Genomic DNA, 23,885 nt, shown 5'->3' with positions numbered 1-23,885 from the left:
TGGAGATAATCGTAGTTCATTCGTAGTTAACAAATTCGCGGCACGGCTTTCATTATGTCTAAGCCGTGATATATACTGCTAAGTCTGATACGACTCTTTGACCTTTTTTTTTTCACCCACATGCATTATTTATTTGTTACTAAAAGACTGGCTAAGTGAAGAAAGACTGCGTTTATTTATCAGGCAGGCGCCGCGCTCAAACTAAAAGTGACCACTACTACTAGTTTAAACCAACTCTCGAGACGACCAAAGAAATGATGTTATTCGACCTGAATGGCCTCAGTACGTGTGTACATTATTCATCAGACTGCTACATTGCCCATGACTAGTATTTATAGATAGTCTTTGCTTTCCCTTGGTTTCACATGCGTTCTGTTACTGTAAGGTTATAGCTGGCGATGTAAATTTGCCTAGACGCTAGGGGCGCGAGCTACCAAGACAAGAAGAATCGCATCTTAGAACACGCAACTCTAATTAGCAGGACAAACAACAGACACCCTCGTTGGGACTAGCTATTTCAAGAGCAGACGCCATACATCAGCTGGTGGAAAATGCAGCATTGAACACATTAATATAGATAATGGGACAGCGGAACTACCGGGACTACTTTATTGGATCTGCTCAATGCCACACTACCCAAATACTACAAGGATAGACAATATGCAGTAGGAATAGTGGAAAGAGTGAGAAGCGGACCGACAGAATACATTGATAACGAGGTAACGATCAAAACTGTGCACAAACTGTCCCAGTAAACATGCCGTTCATTTGTAAAGGCTACCGCAATGTAGCTGAAAATGTCATGAACATCTAATTCATACTTGGAGTAACGGTTGCTCCTCGGAAGGGCCGTCATCGGTCTTGTTGTTTCCGCGCTTCTTGCGACGGCGCTTCTTTTTTGATTTCGTGGCCGCAGAATCGGTATGTTCAGATTCTGGCTGAGGGCGGGGTTCACTGTCCGAGGAACTCGTGCCATTGGCGTGGAGGACGACTTTGCGAATGCCGTTGACGTCCACTATTTGCTCGGTTATACTACCACTGCGAGCGGGCCCGCGGCGATGGTAGGGGAAACCAGTAGGAGAATCGGTTGAGCGAATGCTGTCATTGCCACTGCTGCCCTTTCCTGTCGAAGCTGAAGGAGGTTGATCTTCCTGCTCTTCGTTGACTGCCTCGGGAATGGAAACGTGGGGGAGGTCTTTGTATTGCTGTGCACTTGTGCCTTTGCTCATAGCGTCATTTGAAGACATTGTGCCGTAGCCAAGCTTCAATGCATGCGCGCCATCCTTCGCGTCTGGCCCGGCAGAGTTGAGGAGGCCTGCGCCGATACCGCCTTGATAAGCGGTTGATGTGTTTTGAATATTGGGAGAGTCAGATGCGCTGTGTGCAGACTCGAAATCTGCCTGCGTGGAGCGGGATGGTGAGGTATTGCCGCGTTTGATTTTGACAGCAGAGTATCGGGTTTGACGCGGACGACTGGCAAGATTGGACGGGCCGAGATGCTTCAGGTGCTCTCGAATCTCATCTGTGGTGCCCATTTGGGTCACCCATCTATCTGTCATGTTTGAGTTGTGCTCGCCGTTTGCCTTGCGTAATTGGAAGCGGGGGAGAGGCGCTTCCACAGAGCTTCGGCGACGAACCATATCGGAATGTTTGGGAGCTGACGCGGGATTTTCGGGGTCAGCATCAATCAAATCGCCGTCTGTGACAATAGTGGCATTGAGAGGAGGTTCTTCAATGATTTTGCCCTTGGGGACACGGGATTTTGGGGCCGGTGCCATCCTTCGGATAGCCTTGTGGACATCAATAAAGACATCAGATTCATCAATGATCTCTTCGCCAATCAGTTCTTCAATCACGTCTTCCAAGGTGACAACTCCAAGAGCGCCACGATCCTCACTGGGATATTCAGAGACAAGTACCATGTGGGACTTGCCTTCTTGGAAGAAATTAACAATGTCAAGACAGCTAGTTTCTGGTCGTGTTTCAGGGAGTGTGGCCAGAGCAAAGTCGCGAACTCGTTTGCAGTCCTCGGGATCATATGTGATCAGCATTTTGACAAGGAGCATGCCGACGAAGTTCATGGGGTTATCGGGGGCATGGATGGGGATGCGAGAGTATCCCTGAGAAAGGATCAAATCCATGGTGTGCTCATCCAGCACGGTGTCTGCAGACATAGTAAAGACATCTTCCATAGGGGTCATGATTGAGCCGACTGACTTTTCTTTCAAGTCGAGGACAGCGCTGATGATGGTAACCTCGTCGGAATTTAGTTGTTCACCTGCCTCACCCAGGGTTTTGTGAAGAGTGACAAGGGTCTTAAGGCCGGCCTTTTTGTAGATGGTGCCATGATCCTCGCCAAGCAGTCGGTCCAGCAGTTTTGCGATAGGCCAGGCCACTGGTGACATAATGTACATCAAAACCAGGACACAAGGAGCCATCCAGGCACCAATGGGAAGACCATAACGAACACATATTGACTGCGGAACAATCTCGCCGAAGATGACGATCAATGCTGTACTTCCTAGAACAGCAGGCCAACCACCACCTAGTGTTCGGTCTAGGACGATAGGTAATGTTTCGTTTGTGATCACATTGCTGAGGAGAAGAGTGACAAGAACCCAATGTTTTCCGTGGTTCAGGAGGTTGAGAACACTAGTGGCATTTTTCCTTTCGGAGCCTTCGCCGGAGGTTTTGATGACCTGGAGATAGACTTCATCCTGTCCCATCAAGGCAATTGTCAATCCAGCAAACGCTCCACCGCTGAGAACGAGGGCGGCTGACACTCCCAGATAGAGCCATAGACTCGGGTCGCTGGGTTCCTTTGGTGGTTCTGCCTCGGATGAGATAAAGAGGGGGGAAAGCGCGGGCGCTGCGGTCGCGAATGGAAGTTGTGAGATGGCGAGGAAAAGTATTTTTGCCAAGCCCAGCATCAAGGGCCGAGCGGCGGGAGAACGGTATGGCGAGGAATGCATAGGCAGAGAATCAATTGAACATGCTGTGGTCGGAAGGAAGAGAAAGATTGGGCGGAAAGAAGAGGATGACTAGAGAGAAAAGAGGGAGCGGAGAGCAAAGAGCAGGAGGCAGAGAGCAGGGAGCGAGAGCAGGGAGTGAGAGCAGGAAAAAAAGAGAGGACAGCGAACACAGGACAGAGAGCAGACAGAGAAGAGAGGAGATCGGAGATGACGATCGCATGGAGAGGAAGTGGGAATTGAGTTGGCTGAGTCATCCGAGAACTATAGTAAGTTTAGTCCTCGTGGCCGGAGAACTATAATTTCAAGTTCTGCAACGGCTCCTGGGCGGAGGACTATATTTCCAAGCTCTCACACCTTCTAGTCAATTTATCTGCATCCTCCGAGGACTTTCGCTTTTGTTCGATTGCTTCCAAACCACAGTGAAATTGGGCGGCGACCGCTTTGGCATGCTGGCTATCGCGGGGCTTTGCTCCATCGCGAGTGTTGGTCTTGTAATGCCACCAGATCCAGATTTGGTAATGCCTTGGGCTTTCTCCGCAGCTCTGAGTTGGTCCCGGAGTTCAATGTTTTGGACACGGGATTCAACAATTCGGTCTTCGGCTTGTTCCAACAATTTTTCCAAGTCCTTGACTTTGTCAAGCTTGTTGACACTGTCTTCATCATCCGTATCTGCACTTAGGTTCAGGGCAATTCGGTCCAAGAGTTCTTCATTTGCGGCTTTGAGTTTATCATACTCCTCGCGGCTATCTCTGAACTTAGATTTGTAGGAAGCCGCGTCAGCTGCCAAACCCTTTACCTGAGCACGTAAAGCCACTTTCTCCATATCATGCTTGCGGGTCTCGGTCTGCGTATCCTTCTCGGATTTCAGAGTCTGGTTATTGAACAGATGGGTCATTACATCCATCTGGACCTGGGCATTGGACTCCTGGGCCTGCTTTTGGATGAGCTTATCCTCAAGACAGAGTGTCTGCTCTTTGTGGTGTCGAATGAGATCTGCAATTTCCGCCTCGTGAGCTCGAATTGTGTGAGACTCTTTCCGCTCATGCTCAGATTTCAGACTTGCGAGAGCAGATTCGTGGGCCTTCAGTAGCGACAGGCGGGAGTTTTCAATCTCGTTGTTAAGAGTTTGAACGGTGGTCATCTCATGCTGAACCTGTAGCCCCTCAATCTGGTGGGTCAAAACCATATTTTGTTGACGCGCGGTGGTAAGAAGATGCTGGATTGTAAGGTCTTTCTCTTTGTTTCCTGCGTGTGCTTTCTGAAGTACCCCTTCCTGATACCATCGGAGAGACACGTTCTCCTCGACTTCGTTCTTGAGAGCGCTATTGCTCTTGCAGAGGTCTTTCTTGTCGGTCTCCAAACACTGAACACGATTGCTCATGAGGTTGAGGTCCTTCAGGCCCTTCTCCTGGATCGCGGTACACCTAGCGCTCCACATGCTGTCAACCACGGCGACTTGGTTGCTTGGGGACAGGACCCGCTTGGTTGACTGGCGATCTCTCTGTTTGGAGACGCCTGATTTGACGGGATGCTCCCATCGAGCATGCGTATGCGGGAACCGGGTCTTCAGAACCTCGCCCTCTTCCTCCAGAATCTTCACCTGCACCTGGAGGCCCTGGGCTCTGTTGACTGCCGCCGCCCGCTCATCAATGAGCTGGCGTATGGGGCCAGGCCCCGACACAACTCCCCTCTGGTACAGGCGTATGGTGTCGTTCAATTGGCCAACCTTGGCATCCTGTTTTTTACGCAATTGAAGAATCTCTTGGTCCCTCGCCCGTAGCAGCACCTCCAAAGCTCTGAAATCCTTGGCTGGGACAAAATCAACGCTTTCTGCGGGAGGAGGCACTGCTAAGGGCGTGGGTGGCTTTGCCCACAACCCACTGTAAGTATTTATTAGTATCGAACTGGAACCAGCCATCTGGAGGGATAATAAGGGGATTTTGAAAGCTCTTAAGAGGGGGGGGGGCGGCTTTGCTTACCGGGCGAAAGACCAGATTCCCCAGATTGCAAAACCGTAGCCACCAGAGGCCACCACCTTATGGACACTGGCCCAAAGGGCCAACACAACAAACACGCATCCGACAAAAAATGGCACCATACTCGCCATAACAGGAGAGCCACTTGCGTGGCCCCCAGATCACCCACAGCACGAACAGCACGCAAATCAGCCCCAAGAGGGGCGCCGACAGGTTCTCCATACTGGACAGCTTTGAAAAACAGTTGAAGAGCTCTTCGAAGTTGGCTTTGATGAGAGTGAGAGAGAAGAAAAGAGGAAACCAACAAAGGCCAAAAAGATTTCACTTTTCATCGTTCTACGCGCTCCTGCCACACTAGGCAACCTCTGCTACTGGCTCACCTCATCAAAAAGCTTGATGGCACTATACCCCTGTTCATTTAGTCTGTTCATGTTTACTCACTTTAATCTGAAAATAGAAGTCAGAACATTTAGCAGTCGAATCCAGTACATAGCTAGATGGTGGTATATTCAGATTAAGCTTTACGGCCCCACACGGGCACTCCCGTGGGTACATGTACGACATGCAGAACGACGGACCATCTGCGGCTGATTAGAGAATTGAATGTTGAATGAGAAAGAAGCCTGAACTGATGTCAAAGTGGGTAAGTACTTATTATTAGACGGTACTAGAGTCATTGTAAATTAAGACTTGAATCGAGGGAGAGGTGAGCTTGACCTGTCCTGACCTAGCTGAATGGATCCCACAAACGACAAACAAACTTGACGTGATCTCAAGATAAAGAAAGAGTAAAGAAAGACCGAGTACTATCTGACACTTGATTAGTCGTAAGCTAATATGCAAATAGAGAGAGAAGTGAACTCGGCTTGAGCTTACGGGATTCTTCGACTTCTTAACAATGCAACGGAGAAAGGTATCCTTATAATACCACTCCTTCAAAAAAACCGCCTGAAATTAGTCTCGCCACAGCTCTGAAGGCGCTAGCAGTTGTCTCTTGGGCACCAACGAACGCACCATCAACATTGCGTATCCGGAGCCAATCACTGAAGTTTCGGAAACGGAGGACGGCCCGAAGAAAGAAATGTTGACACAGAAGATCCTGTACAGCAACACCAATGCCCACGTCCCACAGGTGCCCGGACTGGGCACCACCGTGGATCTAAAAGCCGTGCAGAGACTACAAATTTGTGCCTTCAACCCTCTTCACTTAACCAGGAGCCGCGGGGATGCCTTGGCCAGAGCGGAGCGCCTGGATGAAGGAATAGTAGACGCCCCTTAGCCTGTTTGCACTGCTATCACTGTTTAGTTTCCTATATTCATGCCCGAACGATCGATGCTGGACATCATGGACCTAGTCTATTTGGACCGCTGCCTCTATTTTTGTTCCGACCCTTCATGTCATAGCTACAGTTATTGAAAATCTTCGATACTGGAATGGTGTAGCATTTTCTACAATTTCACAATCAAGGATCTTCGATTACCCGAGTGAATACTTCAACATACTAGCCTGCCGTACCCATGGATAAGATATACAGGAGATGACTGAACTAACAGACGAGGTTCTATAACAGAAATAGATTAAATGAAAACAGGAGCTAGACTATATAGTCCCGACCAGCACCTTATTCAGCTGAACAGGTTCCACCAACAGTACACAGAACAGGCAAATCAGCAACACTATTCCCAACCCAGATCTTAATCCCCTGTCCATTAACAGGAGCCTTCCAATCCTGCATATCAACATCCCAAACACTAACATCCTTCCGAGTAATCTTTAGTGTCAAAGTCTCACTCTGACCAGGGGCAAGCTCCTTGGTTTTGTCGAATTGACGCAGCTGTAGCTCAGGCGTGTCAAGACCAATAGCAGACGGAAGCTCAACGTAGAGCTGGGCAACAGCCTTACCGTGTCTCTCTCCTGTATTTTGGACTTGGACCTGGACCGAGAAAGCTGTTTCGAAGAGGGCTGGGTTTCCACCCTGGCCACCACCGGCGCGGGGAACAGGATGTGGCTTTGCGCTGTAGCCATCTGGGTAGGGGTATTTTTTGGATGCGATGATGGATTGGGGGTTGTCCAGGTATGGGTAGAGGTAACGCCAGATGCGGGTGAAATTGAAGGATGACCAGGCTACTTCTGATGCGGCTGGGATGCTGGTATTGTAGGTTGGTGTGGCAGGTTTAGTGGGACGGGCTGCCGGGTAGGCTGTGTCCAAGGGGGTAATGAGTGACAAGGAGGGGTGGGAGAAGTTGAAAGTTGTGTAGGAGAGACCGTGGCCGAAGGGGTATCGAGGTGTTACATTTGCTTTCATAAAGTGGCGGTAGTCGACGTAGAGACCTTCGGTGAAAGTGTCCTGGATCTGGCCAAATGGCTGGTTGATCAGGCTGACGCTGTCCGGATAGTCATTTTCGCTCTTAGGAATTGTATATGGCATGCGTCCACTGGGGCTGTAATCTCCGAACAAGACATCGGTCAGTGAGTTACCTGCTTCTTGGCCGGGGAGATGGGCCACGACGACGGCTTTCACAGAGTCTAGTTCGATCCATTCCTCCATTAGGATTGGTCCGACAGTGTGGATAATCACCACGACATTTGAGAACTTCTTAGCTGCGTCCTTCACGAGGTCATCACCGTTGTGCCAAGCATTGAGGCCGGCGTTGGTTCGATCTCCAGGGTTTCCATCGACAGTGATATAGTTCTCACCGGAATCAGCATTGATAAAGACAAGGGCTATATCGCTGGAATTGGCGGTGACTTCCGAAGGGAAAGAGTCGGTGATGTGGAATTCCACATTGTCCGTCACATTGGCAATGGCCTCTTGGGGAGTGATGAGGTATGGGAACCTGGCAGTACCACTGCCCCAGCCCATAGTGAGAACACCCTTGTTGCATCCCATATCAGTGCATGAGTTGAGGCCATCTGGGTTTCCTCCGGCATCTGTACCAAACACTTTCAAATTATCGTTGCGACTTAGAGGAAGAATGTCCATGTCATTCTTCAGCAGGGTAATGGCTTCTCGGGCAACGGCGCGGACTGTGGCATTGTGGTTTGCGGTAACATCGACGAATTGATTGACAACTCCAGATGGAGAGAAGAGGGCACCAGGGTAAAGCGGGCCTTCCTTGTCTTGGGTGTTGGTAGAGAAATTGGGCAATGGGTAGTCCTTGTCTTGACCGAACTTGTACCAAGTCGCAACAATACGGGTGACCTAATTATGTTAGGTTCGATATTTTTTTGGATTAAAGGTGGCGACGTACCATATCGTTCAGGCGGTCCATAGGGACACTTCCATTCAAAACCGAGCGTGACATCTCCGGTCCCCAATAGCTGTCGCCAAACAGAGGAACAGCACCGTCACCTGGCATAGCCATATCCAAACCAGCAAGCGCTGAACCCACGCCGGTATAGTGGCCCAGCCAGTCCGTCATGACAAATCCTTGGAAACCAAGCTCATCCTTTAGGATTCCGTTGAGCAGCTTGCTGTTCTGGCTACAGGCGGAGCTGTTCACCTACTTCAAGTCAGTTGCCGAACCCAAACCACGATCGATGCACCTTACATCATTGTAAGCAGTCATAAGCGATCCCACACCAGCACGAACACCCTCAGCAAAAGGCCAAAGATATAATTCATGCAATGTGCGGTCATCAATATTGGACGAATAGCCCTTGGTAACGATACTGCTCATGCGGAACATTTCCTGCTCATTACCAATGAAATGTTTGATAGCAGCAATGGCACCTGTGCTCTGCATTCCCTTGATAGTTTCAGCACCTGCAAAAGCCTGCAGAGATGGATCGGCACCGAATGCCTCCCAAATACGACCACCACGTGGCTTGCGGCCAAGAGGACCAACAGCAGGCCCGAGAAGAACATTTACGCCCTTGCCTCGAGCCTCTTCGCCGAGTCCAACACCGCGCTCATACATGAGATCCTTGTTGAATGTTGCACCCACTGTAATGCCCGGCGGGAAGGCAGTGTTGTGGTCTGAATTCCGGATTCCTACAGGTGAGTCCTGCAGGCAGATATTCGGGATACCAAATCGAGGCGCACTGCCTGTTTGGCCCACGCAGGGGCCCATAAAGAAACCTGTACCAGTTGTCAAGTTGACTTTCTCGGCCAATGTCATGTTGCTCACGACCTTGTAAGCCTTTTCGTAGGCTTCGCTCCAGTCGGATATCCATCCTCCAGGAGGAGTGGGATAATACGGAGGCGATTCATATCCTGCTGCTGCGCGCTTTTGGTTGATTAAAGACTCGGATTCGCTGACTGGGGAGGCCAGAAGCGGGGTGAAAAGAGTGACTAGAGCTAGATGTGCCCAAGGAGCCATGGCGTCCAGGGTGCTTCCGAGCACGGATAAATAAATAGAAAACAAGTATAAGAATGAACGTATTAGGCCCGCATGAAGGTAAAGAAAGAGTGCGTTTCCCCAGATTTAAGAATCTGCAGAACTTTCGACAGATTCCGCCGTTTATAAAAACGGGGCGTGACCACGGACGATATCCCAGGAACAGGAAAGGAGTGACGCCCGTGTGGGCATTTCGGACTCATTCTGCACACCCTGCTGAACAGGCGATCCTTGTTCTAAAAGAGCATAGATCGTCATGAGACTCAGCTAGCATTGCGCTTGGCGGTGCATGGAGGGCTTGCGAGAGTGATGTTTGATCGGGGATCGACGCTTCGCTTCTGGAGCTAGCCGAGGTTGATTGGCGTGATCTATTAACCTGATGGGTTTAGTTTGGACATCGTTCCCGCATGAATCAAGGACGGGCAGTAATGAACGGCTTCCCCCCAGATTATCCTTGCCCTAAACAGAAATCGTGTCAGGGGTTAGCACAGTCGAACCGTCACTTTCGATCACCAAGACCCATTTTCCACCCTATGATTGATTGGTCCGAGATTCCTCCGGTGCTAGTTGAGATATCCACGGAGCGATTACTGTAAATAGAACACGCGACTAGGAACGCGATAGACATTTTCAAATTTCTCTATGGATCCAGTGTTGTACATGTTGTACACGGAAAGTCTGTCTTTAAATCTTGGTGAAACGCAGATAAGGCTTCACTTCGCGAACCTCGCCGAACTTCTTCTTCGCGTCGGGAGTCGACACGGAGGGAGGCACGATGACGTCGTCGCCGACCTGCCAGTCGATGGGGGTGGTCACACCCTTCTTGTCACCGGTCTGCAGGGAATCAATGACTCGGAGGACCTCAGCGGAGTTTCGGCCCGTGGAGGCGGGGTACATCATGGTAAGGCGGATCTTCTTGCTTGGGTCAATGATGAAGACGGAGCGAATAGTAAACGCAATGCCCTTCTGGTCAATGTTATCCAAGTCCTGCTGGTCGATCATGTCGTAGAGGAAGGCGACCTTGCGGTCGGCATCGGCAATAATGGGGAATTGGACCTGGGTCGAGCCGACTTCGTTGATATCGTTGATCCATTCGTCGTGGGATCCGAGATCATTGGCGCTCTAGTGAAAGGTTGCATTAGCCAAGAGTGTCAGGTGGGTTATCAATGGCTGAACTCACCAATCCAATCATTTTAACCCCGCGCTTATCAAATTCACCCTTCATCCTGGCGAAAGCACCAAGCTCGGTCGTGCATACCGGGGTGAAATCGGCCGGGTGGGAGAAGAGGATGGTCCAGCTGTTGCCAATAAACTCGTGGAAGTCAATCTCTCCCTTTGTGGTCAGAGCCTTGAAGTTGGGTGCTATCTTAGATCAGCCTTGGTTGTTATACTCCGTGCTTGTACTTTCATACCAGTCGAACCCAGGCGAAGACGCGGCTGGTCTTGAGCCGGAGCCGCAAAGAAGCGACGGAAGGCGGGCGCACGAGGCAAAGCCCACGGAGCAGCACGAGGAGCAGCACGGAATGCGCGGAACATCTGGGGGGCGATTTTGGAAGCCATTGTGATATGAAGTGGTTCAAATTGAACTCGAAGCTCCAACTTGCAAGGTTGTCTACAACGTCATCGCGGGCCGAGGTCGGCGCTGACTAATCACCTCGTCAGGCATGTAGGAGTGTCACCTTCAAAAGAGCCCCTTGTGGTGTTGTGTAGTTATACCTAGCTTCTATGCTCATAATAAGCCATGCCGTCGCGATTTGTGTCAATCTCATACTTATCATTTGATGATTTTGGTACTCAACTCCTTCGTGAATGATATCCCGAAGGATTTGAACAATGTGACATAGGTAGATGTACAAACTGTTGCATTGATAGTGAAAAACACCATCTTAAATGCATAAGGTGTAAAACATATAGGAGGCCTTAGACCCGCTGGTCGGAAAATGATTCTCGTAGCCGATGCCTCGGGTTGATAGACCACGGCTGCTTTAAGTTAATGTGTTCTCTGTCTTTAGCCTTGATCATTTCCCCTATTTGACAATTGAAATTTCTATTTTATTGGTTTAATCTACATTCCTTATCAAAGGTCGCGTTTGCAAAGTGGCTAAGCTTCGGCAGACAAGACTCAAGAAAAACAAAAACACGTTATCATTGGCTTGCTGCAGGTACATATCACATTTGCAATAGGGGCAAAATCAGGAGAACCCCATCATTAGTCGCATTCAGACACCTTCAATAGGTCTTGAGTATGTTGCCAGATATACAACTACCAGCCGGCTTGATCGGATCAGAATACAAATAGTCCTGGCCAGACCTCCCCACAAACAGATTTTGTCTTCGATGGCTGGCTAAAAATACCGAGTCGAGGCTGACTTGCGCGTGGTTCTGGTAGAGTCGCTGATTGGATTAGTTGCATATAATCGGGCCCTGCGGCGCAACCCCAACAATGTGAATGGCCCAACGTGAGTGGCCCAATGTGAGACCCTTAATATCGACCCTCGGTCGACATAAGCCCTTCCGACTAGACCGTTCTAATCACGGTCCTTTAGAATAGTTAGTCACTTTTCATGTCCGAAACGTTCATTTTCCTGGAATATATGATGGGATACAGTCTCATCAACCGGAGTGGATCTTATACTGCTGAAAATTCGGGTCAAATGAGAGATCTGATCTCCACGAACTAGCGATACACTTCCGGAAGCGAAAGCCAAGTTTCTGATAAATCTGACAAAGTGGGTCTCACATTCAAATCACCACTGAAGGACAGCCCCAGAACTGAAAGACGTCCGCTACACTAAAGGATGGCTACCAGTCTCCTTCAATATAACTTCTGATTGTGGCCCAACTTCCTCCTGAATACACATCACTGGCCAGGATGGGACGTTTTCACTATCTGATAGGCTTGCTGCTCCTCTTCCTCGCATCGTCTCTTTGGATAGCACTCAAACTGCGTGATGACACCTCAAGTTTCCCTCTCGGTTACAGCTCATGCGTCTGCTCAGAGGACGTCAAAATGAGCGAACCCTCTGTTGAGCTCACGCCAACTGTTTTGCCTCAGCAAAGTGCAACAAGCACTCATTCAGAAGCAACATCACTCCCTGAAAAGCTGAGCTACCTGCCCATCAAGAACTCTCATGGACATCAAAAGCACTCGGCATTCCCGGCCAAATTGTGGCAAAAGTCTGGCCCCATGGGAGTCAGCCCAGAGAGGCAGGTTGAAATAAGCAGTTGGCTAGAGAAGAATCCAGCCCTTCGACATGAAATCCTTACCGATGGGAGCGCAGACGAGTATGTCCGCGAACAATTTGCCGACTATCCCCAAATTCTCGATCTGTATCTATCTCTCCAAGTGCCTATCCTCAAGGCCGATCTGCTCCGCCAGCTAATCCTCTATGCCGATGGAGGAATTTGGAGTGACCTCGACGTGACCTGTCATGAACCAATCAACACGTGGATTCCAAAAGATTTCATAAGCAAATCAAACGTGGTCGTTGGTTTGGAATTCGACGGGATTCAATTCTCAAGTTGGACAGTCATGACAAAGCCAAGAACGAGTCATATCGTCGCCGTGATCAATTATGTCACCAAAGCATTGGAAGACTCTGCAACACAGCACAACGTCACCATGGCCAATCTCACGATGGAAATGATCAGCGATGTTGTTGATGTGACAGGACCACAAGCCATGACCCGCGCGCTCTTCCAGAATTTGGAATTGGAGATGGGTTTGCCCATGGGACGCGACAATATCACAAATATTACCCAACCAACGCTCTTCCAGGATGTCCTGGTTCTTCCTGATGCAGCATTTGCCGCTGGACAAGGCGGTTGGCCAAAGAACCGTGGTCCTTATCTTGTGGAACACCACTATGCTGGTTCCTGGAAGAACAAAGATGGTGGTGAGCAGACAAACGCCACAAAACAAGCAGACGCCAACCAACAGGCAGATGGCAATCAACAAGCAGACGCCAAAAAACCGAGTGACTCATAGACCAGTTGTCACACAACATTTCTTCATCCTCTTTGATACACCGTGTACATGATATCTACTTAATTTTCTACTTCGCAATTTTCTACTCTTTTTTTGGAACCTTGAGTCTTTCCACACATTAAATATTCAGATAGAACGACGCTACGACGCTATACCAGCAGGGGTAGCACTTTGGCTCTCCAGTTACCCCTTTGTCTCGTAAAACGGACATTTGCCCCAGTCTTCAGATATGAATTTTCTTTTCTAAACAGAGAAATCACCATCATTTTCCTTTCACTCCATCACAACCCTACAAATCTCCTAACCAGTAAGAATCCATTCAAGCTCTGAAGACGCAGCCTAGCACAGCTTAATCGAAGTCGATAGTAGCAACAAATAAAGACAACCACTCATCCATCCAATCCAATCTCAAACACCCAACAACGTCAAACCCAATAATAAAGAAACAATAATCAATCACACCTCCTACCAACAGTAACCCCAAAATTGACAAGAACCCTAGCCCCAAGACAATGATCATCAAACTCCTCAACCAACCTCTCAACAACCTCCTTAGCCTGACCCTCATTCCCAGCCTCCCCAGTAACAACCATAGAAGCAGGCACGAGAGCCCGCATAACACCAGCAACCCATTTCTGCGAAATACCCCTAATTCCCTTATTCCCAACAGCCGTATATGTAACACGCTGTATATCCCGAAACCCACCCGCAGACACTTGATCATGCACGCGCTGCGGGGCGAAAGGCCACAGACCTAATTTCAGCATGGCGCCGATGACGGATTGGCGGAGTCTGGTTATGGCTGGATTTTCGGGAACGCTGTTTGTGCAGAAGGCTGTGTGGTCTACTTCTTCCCACTGGAGGTATCCGTTTGGCACTGGTTTGCTTGATGTTTAGCATGTGGATGTAGATGTGGATGTGGATGTATAGGAAAGGATATGGAGGGCGAGGCGGTATAGCTATACGATATACGTACTCAACAATTCCCTCGCATTCTCCAAGACAGTTGCATAATCCTTATACTTCAGTCCAGCTGTCAAAAGCCGGATATGAACGAGGTCGTACCGGCCATGATGCTCAGTAGGGAATGGATGCAGTGCGTCGTGTACGCTCAGCGGAATAGGATTATGTCCCGGTCGGGGGATCTCACTTCCGGATGGGTATTGCGCGGATGAGATGTCGAAGCCGTGGAGGTAGACTAAGTTATTGGGGAGGCATTTGGCGACGTCTTCGAGCCAGATTCTGGGAAATGTCAGCTTGCCTTGGTTTTTGGGTTGTACAGAATTTCTCAAATTTGAGAGTTTTTGGGTTTGGTGTAATGTTGTTTCCTTGTTTTTTTATGTGCCTTGGAGGCATATTAGGATTTTGGCGCACGGAATTGCAACGGGAAAGAGAAGGAACTGCACGTACCCTGTTCCTGTGCCTAGGTCGGCGACCGCTGTTATGTTTTTCGTGGGGATTGATGGGTGGAGGATATGTCCTGAGATTTTGACTAGAAATCTGTGTTGATTGTTGAGGCTATCGAGTAGTGCGTTAGGGAAGAGTTTTGACTGGGGTTCTAGTGGCTAGTAAATTGGCCTGCCGGAGCTACAGCGTAGCTATGACAGGGGTCGGCCAGTCAATTCCTTTCACAGGGGCTTCATAGAGTCGTGGGAGATTTTGATGAGTTCTTCCCTTATAAAAAAGACAGTAAATGTGTTCATCGTGTGTATGTGTGAAATGAAGTAATGTTGTGATCGAGTGATGTAGTGATAAATAGTGGCGATCCGCCAAAAGAGCAACGAAACTCAGAAACGTACCGCTCAGTTTCAGCTTCATCTCTACTAAGGAGATAGACACTATCATTAACAATACTGGCCATATCGAAAGATACCGAGAACATCAGGAGTCAATTGAGAAAAGAAGGAAGAAGAGAATCAAAGAAACAGATAAGGCAAAATAAAGAACTCAACAAAAGGAAAGAACCAAGTCTTAAAGAACCCCCAAACGAAGGTTTCCATAACCAAGTGAAAGGACAAAACAGTCTAACGTTAATCAGAACCGTGGACTATATTGGGAAGTCAAGGCGTCAGTTCATGGCCAGCGCACAAAGAACTATAAACCTAAACACCATTTCCCTACAGTAGATCAACTCAATTCTGTACCTTTTACACTATACCATCTTCCATAAAGGTGGCAATGAGACCAGTCCCCTGTATCTACCATTTAGTTCTACCACCTGTCTTCACCTACGTGTCCATGATGCAGTATAAAGTTACAAGATAACCGATCCCCCACCAGACAAAGAAACACCCATGCATGGCTCCCTCGTTTCGGAATAGAGCAGCCACTTTCGATTGCGCGAACTGCCGGATCTCGGACTGCACACTGGGCTTTTGCATACCGTTTTTGATGAAGGCTCGTGCTTTTGTTAATGTATCGATGTAGATGGGTATGTTGTAGACGTACACCGGTGCAAGCATCGATCGGTCATTGTATATAAAACCTGTACTCAAGTACAAAGTACATAAGCAAAGTAACGTACCTATGCATGGAGCTGGAATGGAATTAAACAGGAACACGAACTGGAGGATCGGCAAGCGGGAATCCAGGGCAGCTGAAACACGGGGCTTTGTGGAGCCGAAGGGGACGAGTGTGGGCGACACGAAGGTAGTTTCTCTGAGTTTGTGATAGGGGCGTTAGTGTTTTCCCTATAGGTGTTAGGGGCCTGGATATGTGTCAATTGGATCTAGCAGGTCCTGAAATGTTCAGTTTACTACGTGAGGACGACCATCGTGTCTGTGGCTACCGGTCTATACTTGAAGCTTAGCTTACTCGTACATTATCATATGAAGCCACCACTGGGACTGGTACCTAAGATCATTCAACACATCAGATGCAGTTAATATAATTTGTACGTCATACTTTACACAAGACAAGAATGCAAATGACAAATGGGAAAAAGAAGAAAAAGAAAAGCCGAGACCCGAGAAAATCACACAGATGGCGACGCTGACTCCACACCCTTCACACCTATCCATTGATGGCACTTATGACTTATCTACCAAATGCTCGAAGACATACCGGAAGATTTCGCGGCTCTTGTACAGATTCTCCACGCGCATTCGCTCGTTATCCAAGTGGGCGTTGTCGCTGGCTTGGCCACATGGGAGGTTAGCAGCAGGTGCGGAGAACTCTTTTTCCAGGAACCGGATTGTTGGGATGGAGCCACCCTCGCGGATGAACATTGGTTTCACGGCGCGAGGCGGTGATGGCTTGACATCGGTAGGGTCGGTTTCCGGCTCGGTTCGAATTGACAAGGCGACTGATTCTTTGGATGATGTGGGTGTGCTTTGTGTGAGGGTTGAGGAGGTTGGTACTGTAGATGATGCTTGTGCGGCGCGTTTGGCTGCTTCTTTGCCGACGGATGAGGTTGTTGTTGAGGTTATTACCCGCTCGACATGCGAAGCCAGGCTGTCGGATGAATCTTTGCGAATGAGCGTCGGGATGGGTCCTCTGGTTGGGATGGACTTGGCTTCTGGTTGGTTGCTTGGACTTTGGGAGACGGGAGGGTACTGGTGTTTCACATTGTCTTGGCTTTGGCTCCATGCAGCGGTGATGGCCTCTGACAGAGTGGCGAAGATTTCGTTGTCCGGGTCGCCCAGCCAGGCGTCTGATTTGCCTGTGATCTCCACTGTGAGATCGTTTTGCGAGTCAAGAAGAGCGAATTGTTCCTGCGCATAAGCTGTGAGGTTTGCGGCTACTTCGTCTGCTTGTTGATCGGGCACGATGCGAACAGACAAGGTCGCTTTGGCCCGTCGGGCGATTGTCGTATGACTCTTGCTGCCGGGAACCTCCACAGAGTGGACGGTAAGCGAGGGTTCACGCCAACGGTGCATAAGCGACTTGATAAGCGCTTGACTGTCAGGGATCTCCGGGTGTTGGAGAAGCAATACACCTGCAATAGCCTCAAACCGCTTCTGCTCGGCGTCCGTGAGAGGGCGAACAGCGTCGTGGAAACCGGGTAGGTTGATCTGGCCCCTGCGACCAACAATTGTAGATAGAAGCATGGCGATATCCTTGACTGGCTCATCTAGAAGGGTACTACCGTCGATACCACTGTGTAGATCGGGATGGTCGCTCGTGACGACCAAGTTCGCGTGAACGACACCACGAAGACCGTAAGTCAAGCAAGGGTTGTAATCATCAAGCCAGTAACTGTTTGCCAGGAGAACCCAATCAACGGATCCAATCTGGTCATGGTGTCGGCGCACCGTCTCATGGAAGCCTTGAGATCCAGACTCTTCCTCGCCCTCAATGAGGAACACAACGTTGCATCGTAAGGTCTTGGTTCTAGCAAGATCGGCTGCAGCGTAGAGAGATGCGAGAATCGGTCCCTTGTTATCAGAGACACCACGACCATAGAGAAATCCGTTAATAGAGGTAAGCTGATAAGGATCAGTTCTCCACTTGGGTCTGTTCGTCTCTGCGCCGACAACATCGTAGTGACCATAGAAGAGGATTGTCTTGTCAACCTTGTTAGGTGAGGTGGCATTGAACCTGGCGAATACGATAGGATTGGTTTCCTGTCCGGTTGTTAAAAGGTTCGTTTTGGCGCCGAGGTAGTTGCAGTGTCGGCGAAGGAACGCAGCTCCTTGGTTGCATTCACCGGCAAATTTGGGACTTGCTGAGATGGTCTTGTAGGAAACAAACTTCGCAAGACTGTTGACCATTTCATCTAAAAATATTTAGAGCGGTTCACAGTAGGACTCGTGAGACATACCGTTGCTGATTGGTGGTAATTCTTCTTGGGTCATAAAGAATTCAGTCAAATCCCAAATACCAACTGAGTTGTCATTTCCACCAGTGGCATAGATCTGGCGGTCCTTGAACCGGCCAGCGGCCGAGGCAAGCATGGTACCCTCATGGGCAACCCAGCCACCGATCTCTTCAAATCGCGAGTTGAATTTCTGACTGATATGAGCAATCGATCTTAAAAGGCGAAGAAACATTCATACCTTGACTGTTCCACTGGAATCACCACAAATTGCAACACCTTGAATGACGTGCACGGCCCACAAATCCCCAGTATGCCGGGTGATCCGCTTAACGAGCTGCTGAGAATCCAAGTTCCAAATGTTTAAAGCACCGCCTGCCAAGCCACAATAGAGCAACGATCCCTCCACAGCGACAGAAAGAACAGGGTTACCGTTCTGCAGCTTGGCAATCTGAGATGGAGAGGCTCCGGGCTCTTGGCCCAGCCGCCACAGCTTGACTACACCATCACCTGCACCAGTTAACAGAACCTCCTCGGAAGGAGCTGATTCAACCAGTCCCTTGACGAGTAGCATCGAGTAGACATAGCCATGGTGGGCGAAAAGCTTGTGATGATCCCGCTTGAAGCTCAACATGCGACCACCATCAGATACGGCATGGGATCCATCTAATGATCCCGGAGCACGAGTGCCGTCCGGCCCGCGGGAATCAAAGAAGCGATGTGTCCGCTTAGTTAGGTGGGTAGATGATGCCTGGTTGAGCGTTGACCCTTCCTCGGAGAGATCACACCACTGTCCATGTTAAAAACTTGGCAGAGAGAGCAGAGAGTGTCGCGTACCTGAATACTTGTGTTCTGGGCACCGCAGTAGATAGTTTGGTTATTTGAGGAATATACCACTGTAAAAATATCGCCCACGTCATGATGGGAATGAATGGAATAGAGGCGTTCAAATGTCCTCGTGGACCATACCTGGAATAATTAATATCAATTCATAGGCTTCGCTGATTGACTTACATTGACAACGGAGTCGCCACCACTTGAAAATAGAAGGTTGCCATCATTGGACAAATAAAGACCTAGTACGCTCTCTTTGTGTGCGTGTACGGAGAGCACGAGATCATATGTTTCGAGAGACCACGCCTGACAGAACGGTCAGATAAAGAGTTCCAATGATCCAATCGAGAGTTTGAGGCGAATGGCTATCAGAATTTAGTCTAAACACCACTTACAACAATGTCTCCTCCCTGGAGACCAGCAAACACACAGTGCTCATCGACGACCAGAGCGAGAACGGAGCGGCTCGCCAGAACGCGATGGCCGATGCCGCAGTCGCTCGACGGATGCGCACTGCTGGCATCGTCGATTCTTTGAGTCTCAGGCGATCGAGCATCTGAACCCCAGATCCTGCCTTCCTCGACGTCGGAGGCGGCGCTCGCAGATTCTAGATCCATTGAGTCAGCGATGTTGATGTTGATGTTGGTTTTGGTGTTCTCCGAGCTCCACCAAAATAATCAAGCAAACATAAGAACGCTAAACAATTTCCATTCCAACGTGAGAATATGAAGTCGGCAACAGTAAAGTTCCAAAAAAAAAGATGAATCATCGAGGCGGTGCGGAACAACAAAACAACATCAAATTGCGACATCGAATATTTCAACTTACCCCTGGCTTCCCTTTGATTTCTGCAACAACTGATTTGTTAGTTTTATCTTTGGGATAGTGGGCATATCCGCGTATTCGCATGTTGTATTTGCATGTCCGGTCGCTGACCACAGAGTCCAGCTGTTCAAGAATTCTCTACATACCTGGGCTCCCACAATAGTCGAGCTAAAGGGGTACTTGGTCGACGGACGACCATATTTATGTTGAATAATGTCAAGTCAACGTGGAGTCGGAGAAAGTGTCATCAAATCTCAAAGATACAAGTATGCGTACATGTACACCGACGATCTGGCTTATTGAAAGCGTCGGGGAGATAAGGCCTGGGACTCTCGGACCCTACGGAGTATGCTGTGATACTTGTCTGCCCCTGGAACTCGTCATTGGAGCTTGGATCTGAACTAGGCATGCAGGTGCCCATCTGTGATCAATGTGCTCTATAGGATATGAGCTCTCAAAGTTAGACAAGAATTGCGCCATTAACAAGGAGATAGAGTCATGGAATTCTCGGTTTACGACATTACAAGGGATAACTACCTCAGATATAAAAAAAAAAGGAGAGAAAGAATACATCTGTACATAGTCAGCATCACCTGGCACCGCCACAAGTGGCTATTGTTCTTCAGCCACAGTGGCGGTGGCCCGGTCAGCCAATCAGAATTCAGGAGTCACCGCTCTTTTGTATATTATCATTCTGGAATGAAAAGTTCAAGTCTTTTAATTTATTCTTTGGCTGATTTGGCTAATTATATCTACGTCGTTCCTTAGACATCTCTGGAAATCCCTGCAAAATCTCTTCTCGCATCTGTTGTGCACACACCGCAGATCAGCTGTCTTCGCGCCCAACTTAGGTGTGATATGTGATGTGAGCTCATCGAGCCTTTGCTACGTGTCTGCCTTCGGTGGCAGCCAACCACGCTCTGCCCTACAGCCTGCATGCTCTCTCGTTCGCTGCTCTGCCCAACTTATGCGCCTTGATGCCATACCCAGCCTCCCACTCCACTGTCCAAACTCCACCATAAGACATCGCTGGACGCCTCCGATCGGACTTTCGCGTTGATCTCTGGGGTTGCAAACTCAACTGCCTTATTAAGCGTGAAATCCCTGTGCTTTGCGTTTTTTTTTCGACCCTGGACTTTTCGTGACCTTGAAGTATATCCGGGTCTTCAACCCTTACACCGCTCCCCGGCGATCTTCCAATCTCCCATGAGTGATATTCTCCGATAGTCGTCGCCACGACTCATTATTCGCCATGCCGTTCGGTCAAACGATCGCCGTGATTGACAAGTCCGGCAAGATGGTGAGCACGGTATGTTTGATCTTCGTCGGTCCGGTTTCCCCCGCATTCTAACAGGTATCAGAGTAAGCAATTATTCGGAGTTTTCAACCATGCCAAGGATGCCTATCGCGAACGAAAGTCGGCATATCAATCTGAGCGAAATGCCAAAATCGCCGAGCAACAGGTACTTGAACAGTTAGAGCGCTATCAGATTGATGATGCGCCGTCTGCGGCGGGTTCGCGCCGGAGCAGATCGAGACATCACGGCAGCCGTAGCCGCGCTCCGTCTCAATATGGCGATGGACGGACAGTCGTCTCGCGCCGGGACTCTCAGTATGATCCCCCGCAGACTATCGCCCGTCGTCATACCCATCACGATGTCACAGTGCGGGAGCCTCCCCGTCCATCAACGGCTAGGTCTAGATCTGATACGCATATTGACATGGATCTTGCATACGGGGATGCTTCTCCTGCAGCGTTGTCCCGGTACAACCCTCCTGAACCAAAGAATGATCAGAAAGAGCTGGATGGACTTGTTCATCGCGCTCAGTGGCTCTTAGAGGAGGCACACTGTGTGCAACACGGTGCCACTGCTACCATTGCCCATCTCCAAAAGAACCCAGATGCCATGGCTGCCGTCGCTCTGACTCTCGCCGAGATCAGCAACGTCGCGCGCAAGATGGCTCCCACCGCACTGACCGCCCTCAAATCAGCCTCCCCTGCTGTCTTTGCCTTACTCTCCAGCCCGCAGTTCCTCATCGCCGCGGGTGTCGGTCTGGGTGTGACCGTCGTCATGTTCGGCGGATACAGGATCATCAAGAGGATCTCGGGCAACGACACCGAGGCTGCTCCAAACCCTCAACAACCCGAGCCCGAAATGGAAATGGAAGATATGATGGAGCTTAACACGGAAGCCCTCAGCTCCGTCGACATGTGGAGACGTGGTGTCGCAGACGTGCAAGCCGCGAGCGTGGGAACCTCCGTCGATGGCGAATTCATCACACCAACCGCCGCAGCCATGTCCGGCATCGATGTAACCACCGCACGAGCCCGTCGCGATCCGCGCTTCAAATTCGACGATGACGGCTCGGTCGCCTCATCCCGGCGCTCTCGTCGTTCTCGATCATCTCGCGCCCCAAATCATGCCCCCTCAGAGCATCGCAGTGAACGTCGCTCAAGGGCTCCTCCCTCCGAGGCCCCAACTGGATTCTTTTCTAGACCTTCCAAGTCCAAAGCTCCATCCAAGGCCCCAAGCAGAGCACCAAGCCGTGCCCCCAGTCGCGCACCCTCAAAGGCCGGAACATACATCTCCGAAAGCGAGAAACTTCCCAAACCAAAGGAGAAGAAGAAGGGCCCTAGCCGCTTACGACTTATGTTTACGTCCTAACGCACATCTCAATTGACCCCAACGGAACATTCCATTTGTACATATATCCGAACCTCCCTTGACGTCGTTCTACCGGATATACAAGCATACGTGAACCGCATCTTCAACGCGTATGCGACCTTTCATGACAATTCCACTTACGACGACCAAAGATTCTACGCTATATCACTTGCGTCGAGATCTTTTCTTTTCTTTCTATTTTTCATGTCTCTACTTTTCACATTTCATGTCTCCATGTTTCTTACGACTACTTATGGGAATTCATTTGGCTCTTCAGGCATACTCGGCGTTGAGCGGTTTCTTTTCTTTCTTGGGCACGATACATGCATTCCGCGAGGAAGTCTCTACTACTTCATTTTACACAAGAATAGATCATTCTTTATTTTACTTGCTTTCTTGTAAAATTCCCCTTTTCTTTTTGACTGATATACTAACTTGTGGTGATACGTCTCTGGTTTTATACTATCGAAATAATCAATACCGAGTATGTTCTCGTTCCCTGCCAAAATCACTAGAAGACGTCATTTCTATCAACGAGGCAGATCAACAGTTCCATGATTATTTGCTAGGGTTCTTTTCCAGTAGCTCGTACATTTACAGCCTAGCCTGTGTGCCTAACAGCTTGCAGAGGACCCTTTGACGTGTCCATGCATGAGCCTCGCCTCATCTTTGGCGAGCGTAAAATTGTAAACCCTATCTATATATACTACACTGAATCATGATATCATTGCTGCAGGTTATCTGGATAAAAATTGGTTTACTGGGTATATAAAAGGGTTTAGGTTCTAAGTTGAGTCGATTTTAATTCAGTTTCTTTACACTTTGCGGGTATTCCAGGACGAACGTAACATACGTGCCATTAATCTGAAATTCTATAGGAATACTTTTCTTGAAACAGAGGGTCGCTATATTAGTGACCAGTCGTATAGTCTAAAAAGGTCAAATAGTCATGTCTAGGCCTTGCCAGTATTCCTAAAGCGAGATAACGATATGCCAAGTTGTTAGGTAAATCGTAGCAAAACAAGCCATCAATCCCAATTCAATATTCGGTCCTTGTTTCCTAGATGCAGGTTCGTGATATCATCTCCTCGTGCTCAATGCCGTGAATGCCGGTACCCAAATCCGTCCCTAAACCGGTATTCATACCCTCACCAAATAACCAGACCACACCGGATCCAAGCAATCAATGACGAATTCAATCTCTCACCGGGCATGAACAGGTCAAATAACTCAATGCAATCCTCTGAGATTATCACCACCAGCCGCGCTGGCCGATCAAAAGCCGATCATAATAAGGTCAAAGGCTACGCAAGGCCCAACCATCCCGTGTGCCAGCATGCGGTTGAGTTTGTCGCTTAGGGCGGGTACTAATTGAATTGAGAAGATTGATCTAGGGTTGACCATTAACAGAGCTAGAACACTGTTTCTGAGAGGTGGATAGGTGGATGGCGGGCTGAGTGGATCTTCATGTCGGGACCGGTATGGGTTAGTTAACGTTATGTAGGAGCCGATCTAATCCTTGGTGGT

At 49.1% G+C, this 23,885-nt stretch overlaps 9 protein-coding genes across 9 annotated transcripts; 3 read left to right on the top strand and 6 right to left on the bottom strand.

Annotated features, from left to right (window-relative positions):
• Positions 1-815: 815 nt before the first annotated feature.
• On the bottom strand, positions 816-2,972 carry N7508_001206 (putative DUF21 and CBS domain protein (Mam3); the record flags this gene model as incomplete). The annotated part of the gene is made up of 1 exon (XM_058459272.1): positions 816-2,972. One exon carries the CDS (start codon positions 2,970-2,972, stop codon positions 816-818), a length of 2,157 nt encoding a protein of 718 aa, XP_058322804.1.
• Positions 2,973-3,333: 361 nt separating this feature from the next.
• On the bottom strand, positions 3,334-5,170 carry N7508_001205 (uncharacterized protein; the record flags this gene model as incomplete). The annotated part of the gene is made up of 3 exons (XM_058459271.1): positions 3,334-4,852; positions 4,952-5,017; positions 5,073-5,170. 3 exons carry the CDS (start codon positions 5,168-5,170, stop codon positions 3,334-3,336), a joined length of 1,683 nt encoding a protein of 560 aa, XP_058322803.1.
• Positions 5,171-5,846: 676 nt separating this feature from the next.
• Positions 5,847-6,227, top strand: N7508_001204 (uncharacterized protein; the record flags this gene model as incomplete). Its single annotated transcript, XM_058459270.1, has 2 exons — positions 5,847-5,861; positions 5,907-6,227. The coding sequence occupies 2 exons, from the start codon at positions 5,847-5,849 to the stop codon at positions 6,225-6,227; spliced, it is 336 nt and encodes a 111-aa protein (XP_058322802.1).
• Positions 6,228-6,570: 343 nt separating this feature from the next.
• N7508_001203 (beta-glucosidase) lies at positions 6,571-9,271 on the bottom strand (the record flags this gene model as incomplete). Its single annotated transcript, XM_058459269.1, has 3 exons — positions 6,571-8,151; positions 8,201-8,452; positions 8,501-9,271. The coding sequence occupies 3 exons, from the start codon at positions 9,269-9,271 to the stop codon at positions 6,571-6,573; spliced, it is 2,604 nt and encodes an 867-aa protein (XP_058322801.1).
• A 702-nt stretch (positions 9,272-9,973) lies between these two features.
• N7508_001202 (peroxiredoxin) lies at positions 9,974-10,849 on the bottom strand (the record flags this gene model as incomplete). The annotated part of the gene is made up of 3 exons (XM_058459268.1): positions 9,974-10,411; positions 10,470-10,651; positions 10,702-10,849. 3 exons carry the CDS (start codon positions 10,847-10,849, stop codon positions 9,974-9,976), a joined length of 768 nt encoding a protein of 255 aa, XP_058322800.1.
• A 1,312-nt stretch (positions 10,850-12,161) lies between these two features.
• Positions 12,162-13,277, top strand: N7508_001201 (uncharacterized protein; the record flags this gene model as incomplete). The annotated part of the gene is made up of 1 exon (XM_058459267.1): positions 12,162-13,277. The coding sequence occupies one exon, from the start codon at positions 12,162-12,164 to the stop codon at positions 13,275-13,277; it is 1,116 nt and encodes a 371-aa protein (XP_058322799.1).
• Positions 13,278-13,729: 452 nt separating this feature from the next.
• Positions 13,730-15,739, bottom strand: N7508_001200 (putative LaeA-like methyltransferase; the record flags this gene model as incomplete). The annotated part of the gene is made up of 4 exons (XM_058459266.1): positions 13,730-14,154; positions 14,254-14,519; positions 14,688-14,757; positions 15,661-15,739. The coding sequence occupies 4 exons, from the start codon at positions 15,737-15,739 to the stop codon at positions 13,730-13,732; spliced, it is 840 nt and encodes a 279-aa protein (XP_058322798.1).
• A 567-nt stretch (positions 15,740-16,306) lies between these two features.
• On the bottom strand, positions 16,307-19,484 carry N7508_001199 (glutamine amidotransferase subunit DUG2; the record flags this gene model as incomplete). Its single annotated transcript, XM_058459265.1, has 6 exons — positions 16,307-17,994; positions 18,040-18,226; positions 18,275-18,823; positions 18,871-18,885; positions 19,048-19,173; positions 19,263-19,484. The coding sequence occupies 6 exons, from the start codon at positions 19,482-19,484 to the stop codon at positions 16,307-16,309; spliced, it is 2,787 nt and encodes a 928-aa protein (XP_058322797.1).
• A 1,460-nt stretch (positions 19,485-20,944) lies between these two features.
• Positions 20,945-22,358, top strand: N7508_001198 (uncharacterized protein; the record flags this gene model as incomplete). The annotated part of the gene is made up of 2 exons (XM_058459264.1): positions 20,945-21,001; positions 21,054-22,358. The coding sequence occupies 2 exons, from the start codon at positions 20,945-20,947 to the stop codon at positions 22,356-22,358; spliced, it is 1,362 nt and encodes a 453-aa protein (XP_058322796.1).
• Positions 22,359-23,885: the final 1,527 nt, after the last annotated feature.

Source organism: Penicillium antarcticum, assembly GCF_028974205.1.
Source record: "Penicillium antarcticum strain IBT 31339 chromosome Unknown utg000002l_segment0_segment0, whole genome shotgun sequence".
NCBI classification, from domain to species: domain Eukaryota; kingdom Fungi; phylum Ascomycota; class Eurotiomycetes; order Eurotiales; family Aspergillaceae; genus Penicillium; species Penicillium antarcticum.
This window is presented reverse-complemented; position numbering and strand designations above follow the sequence as displayed.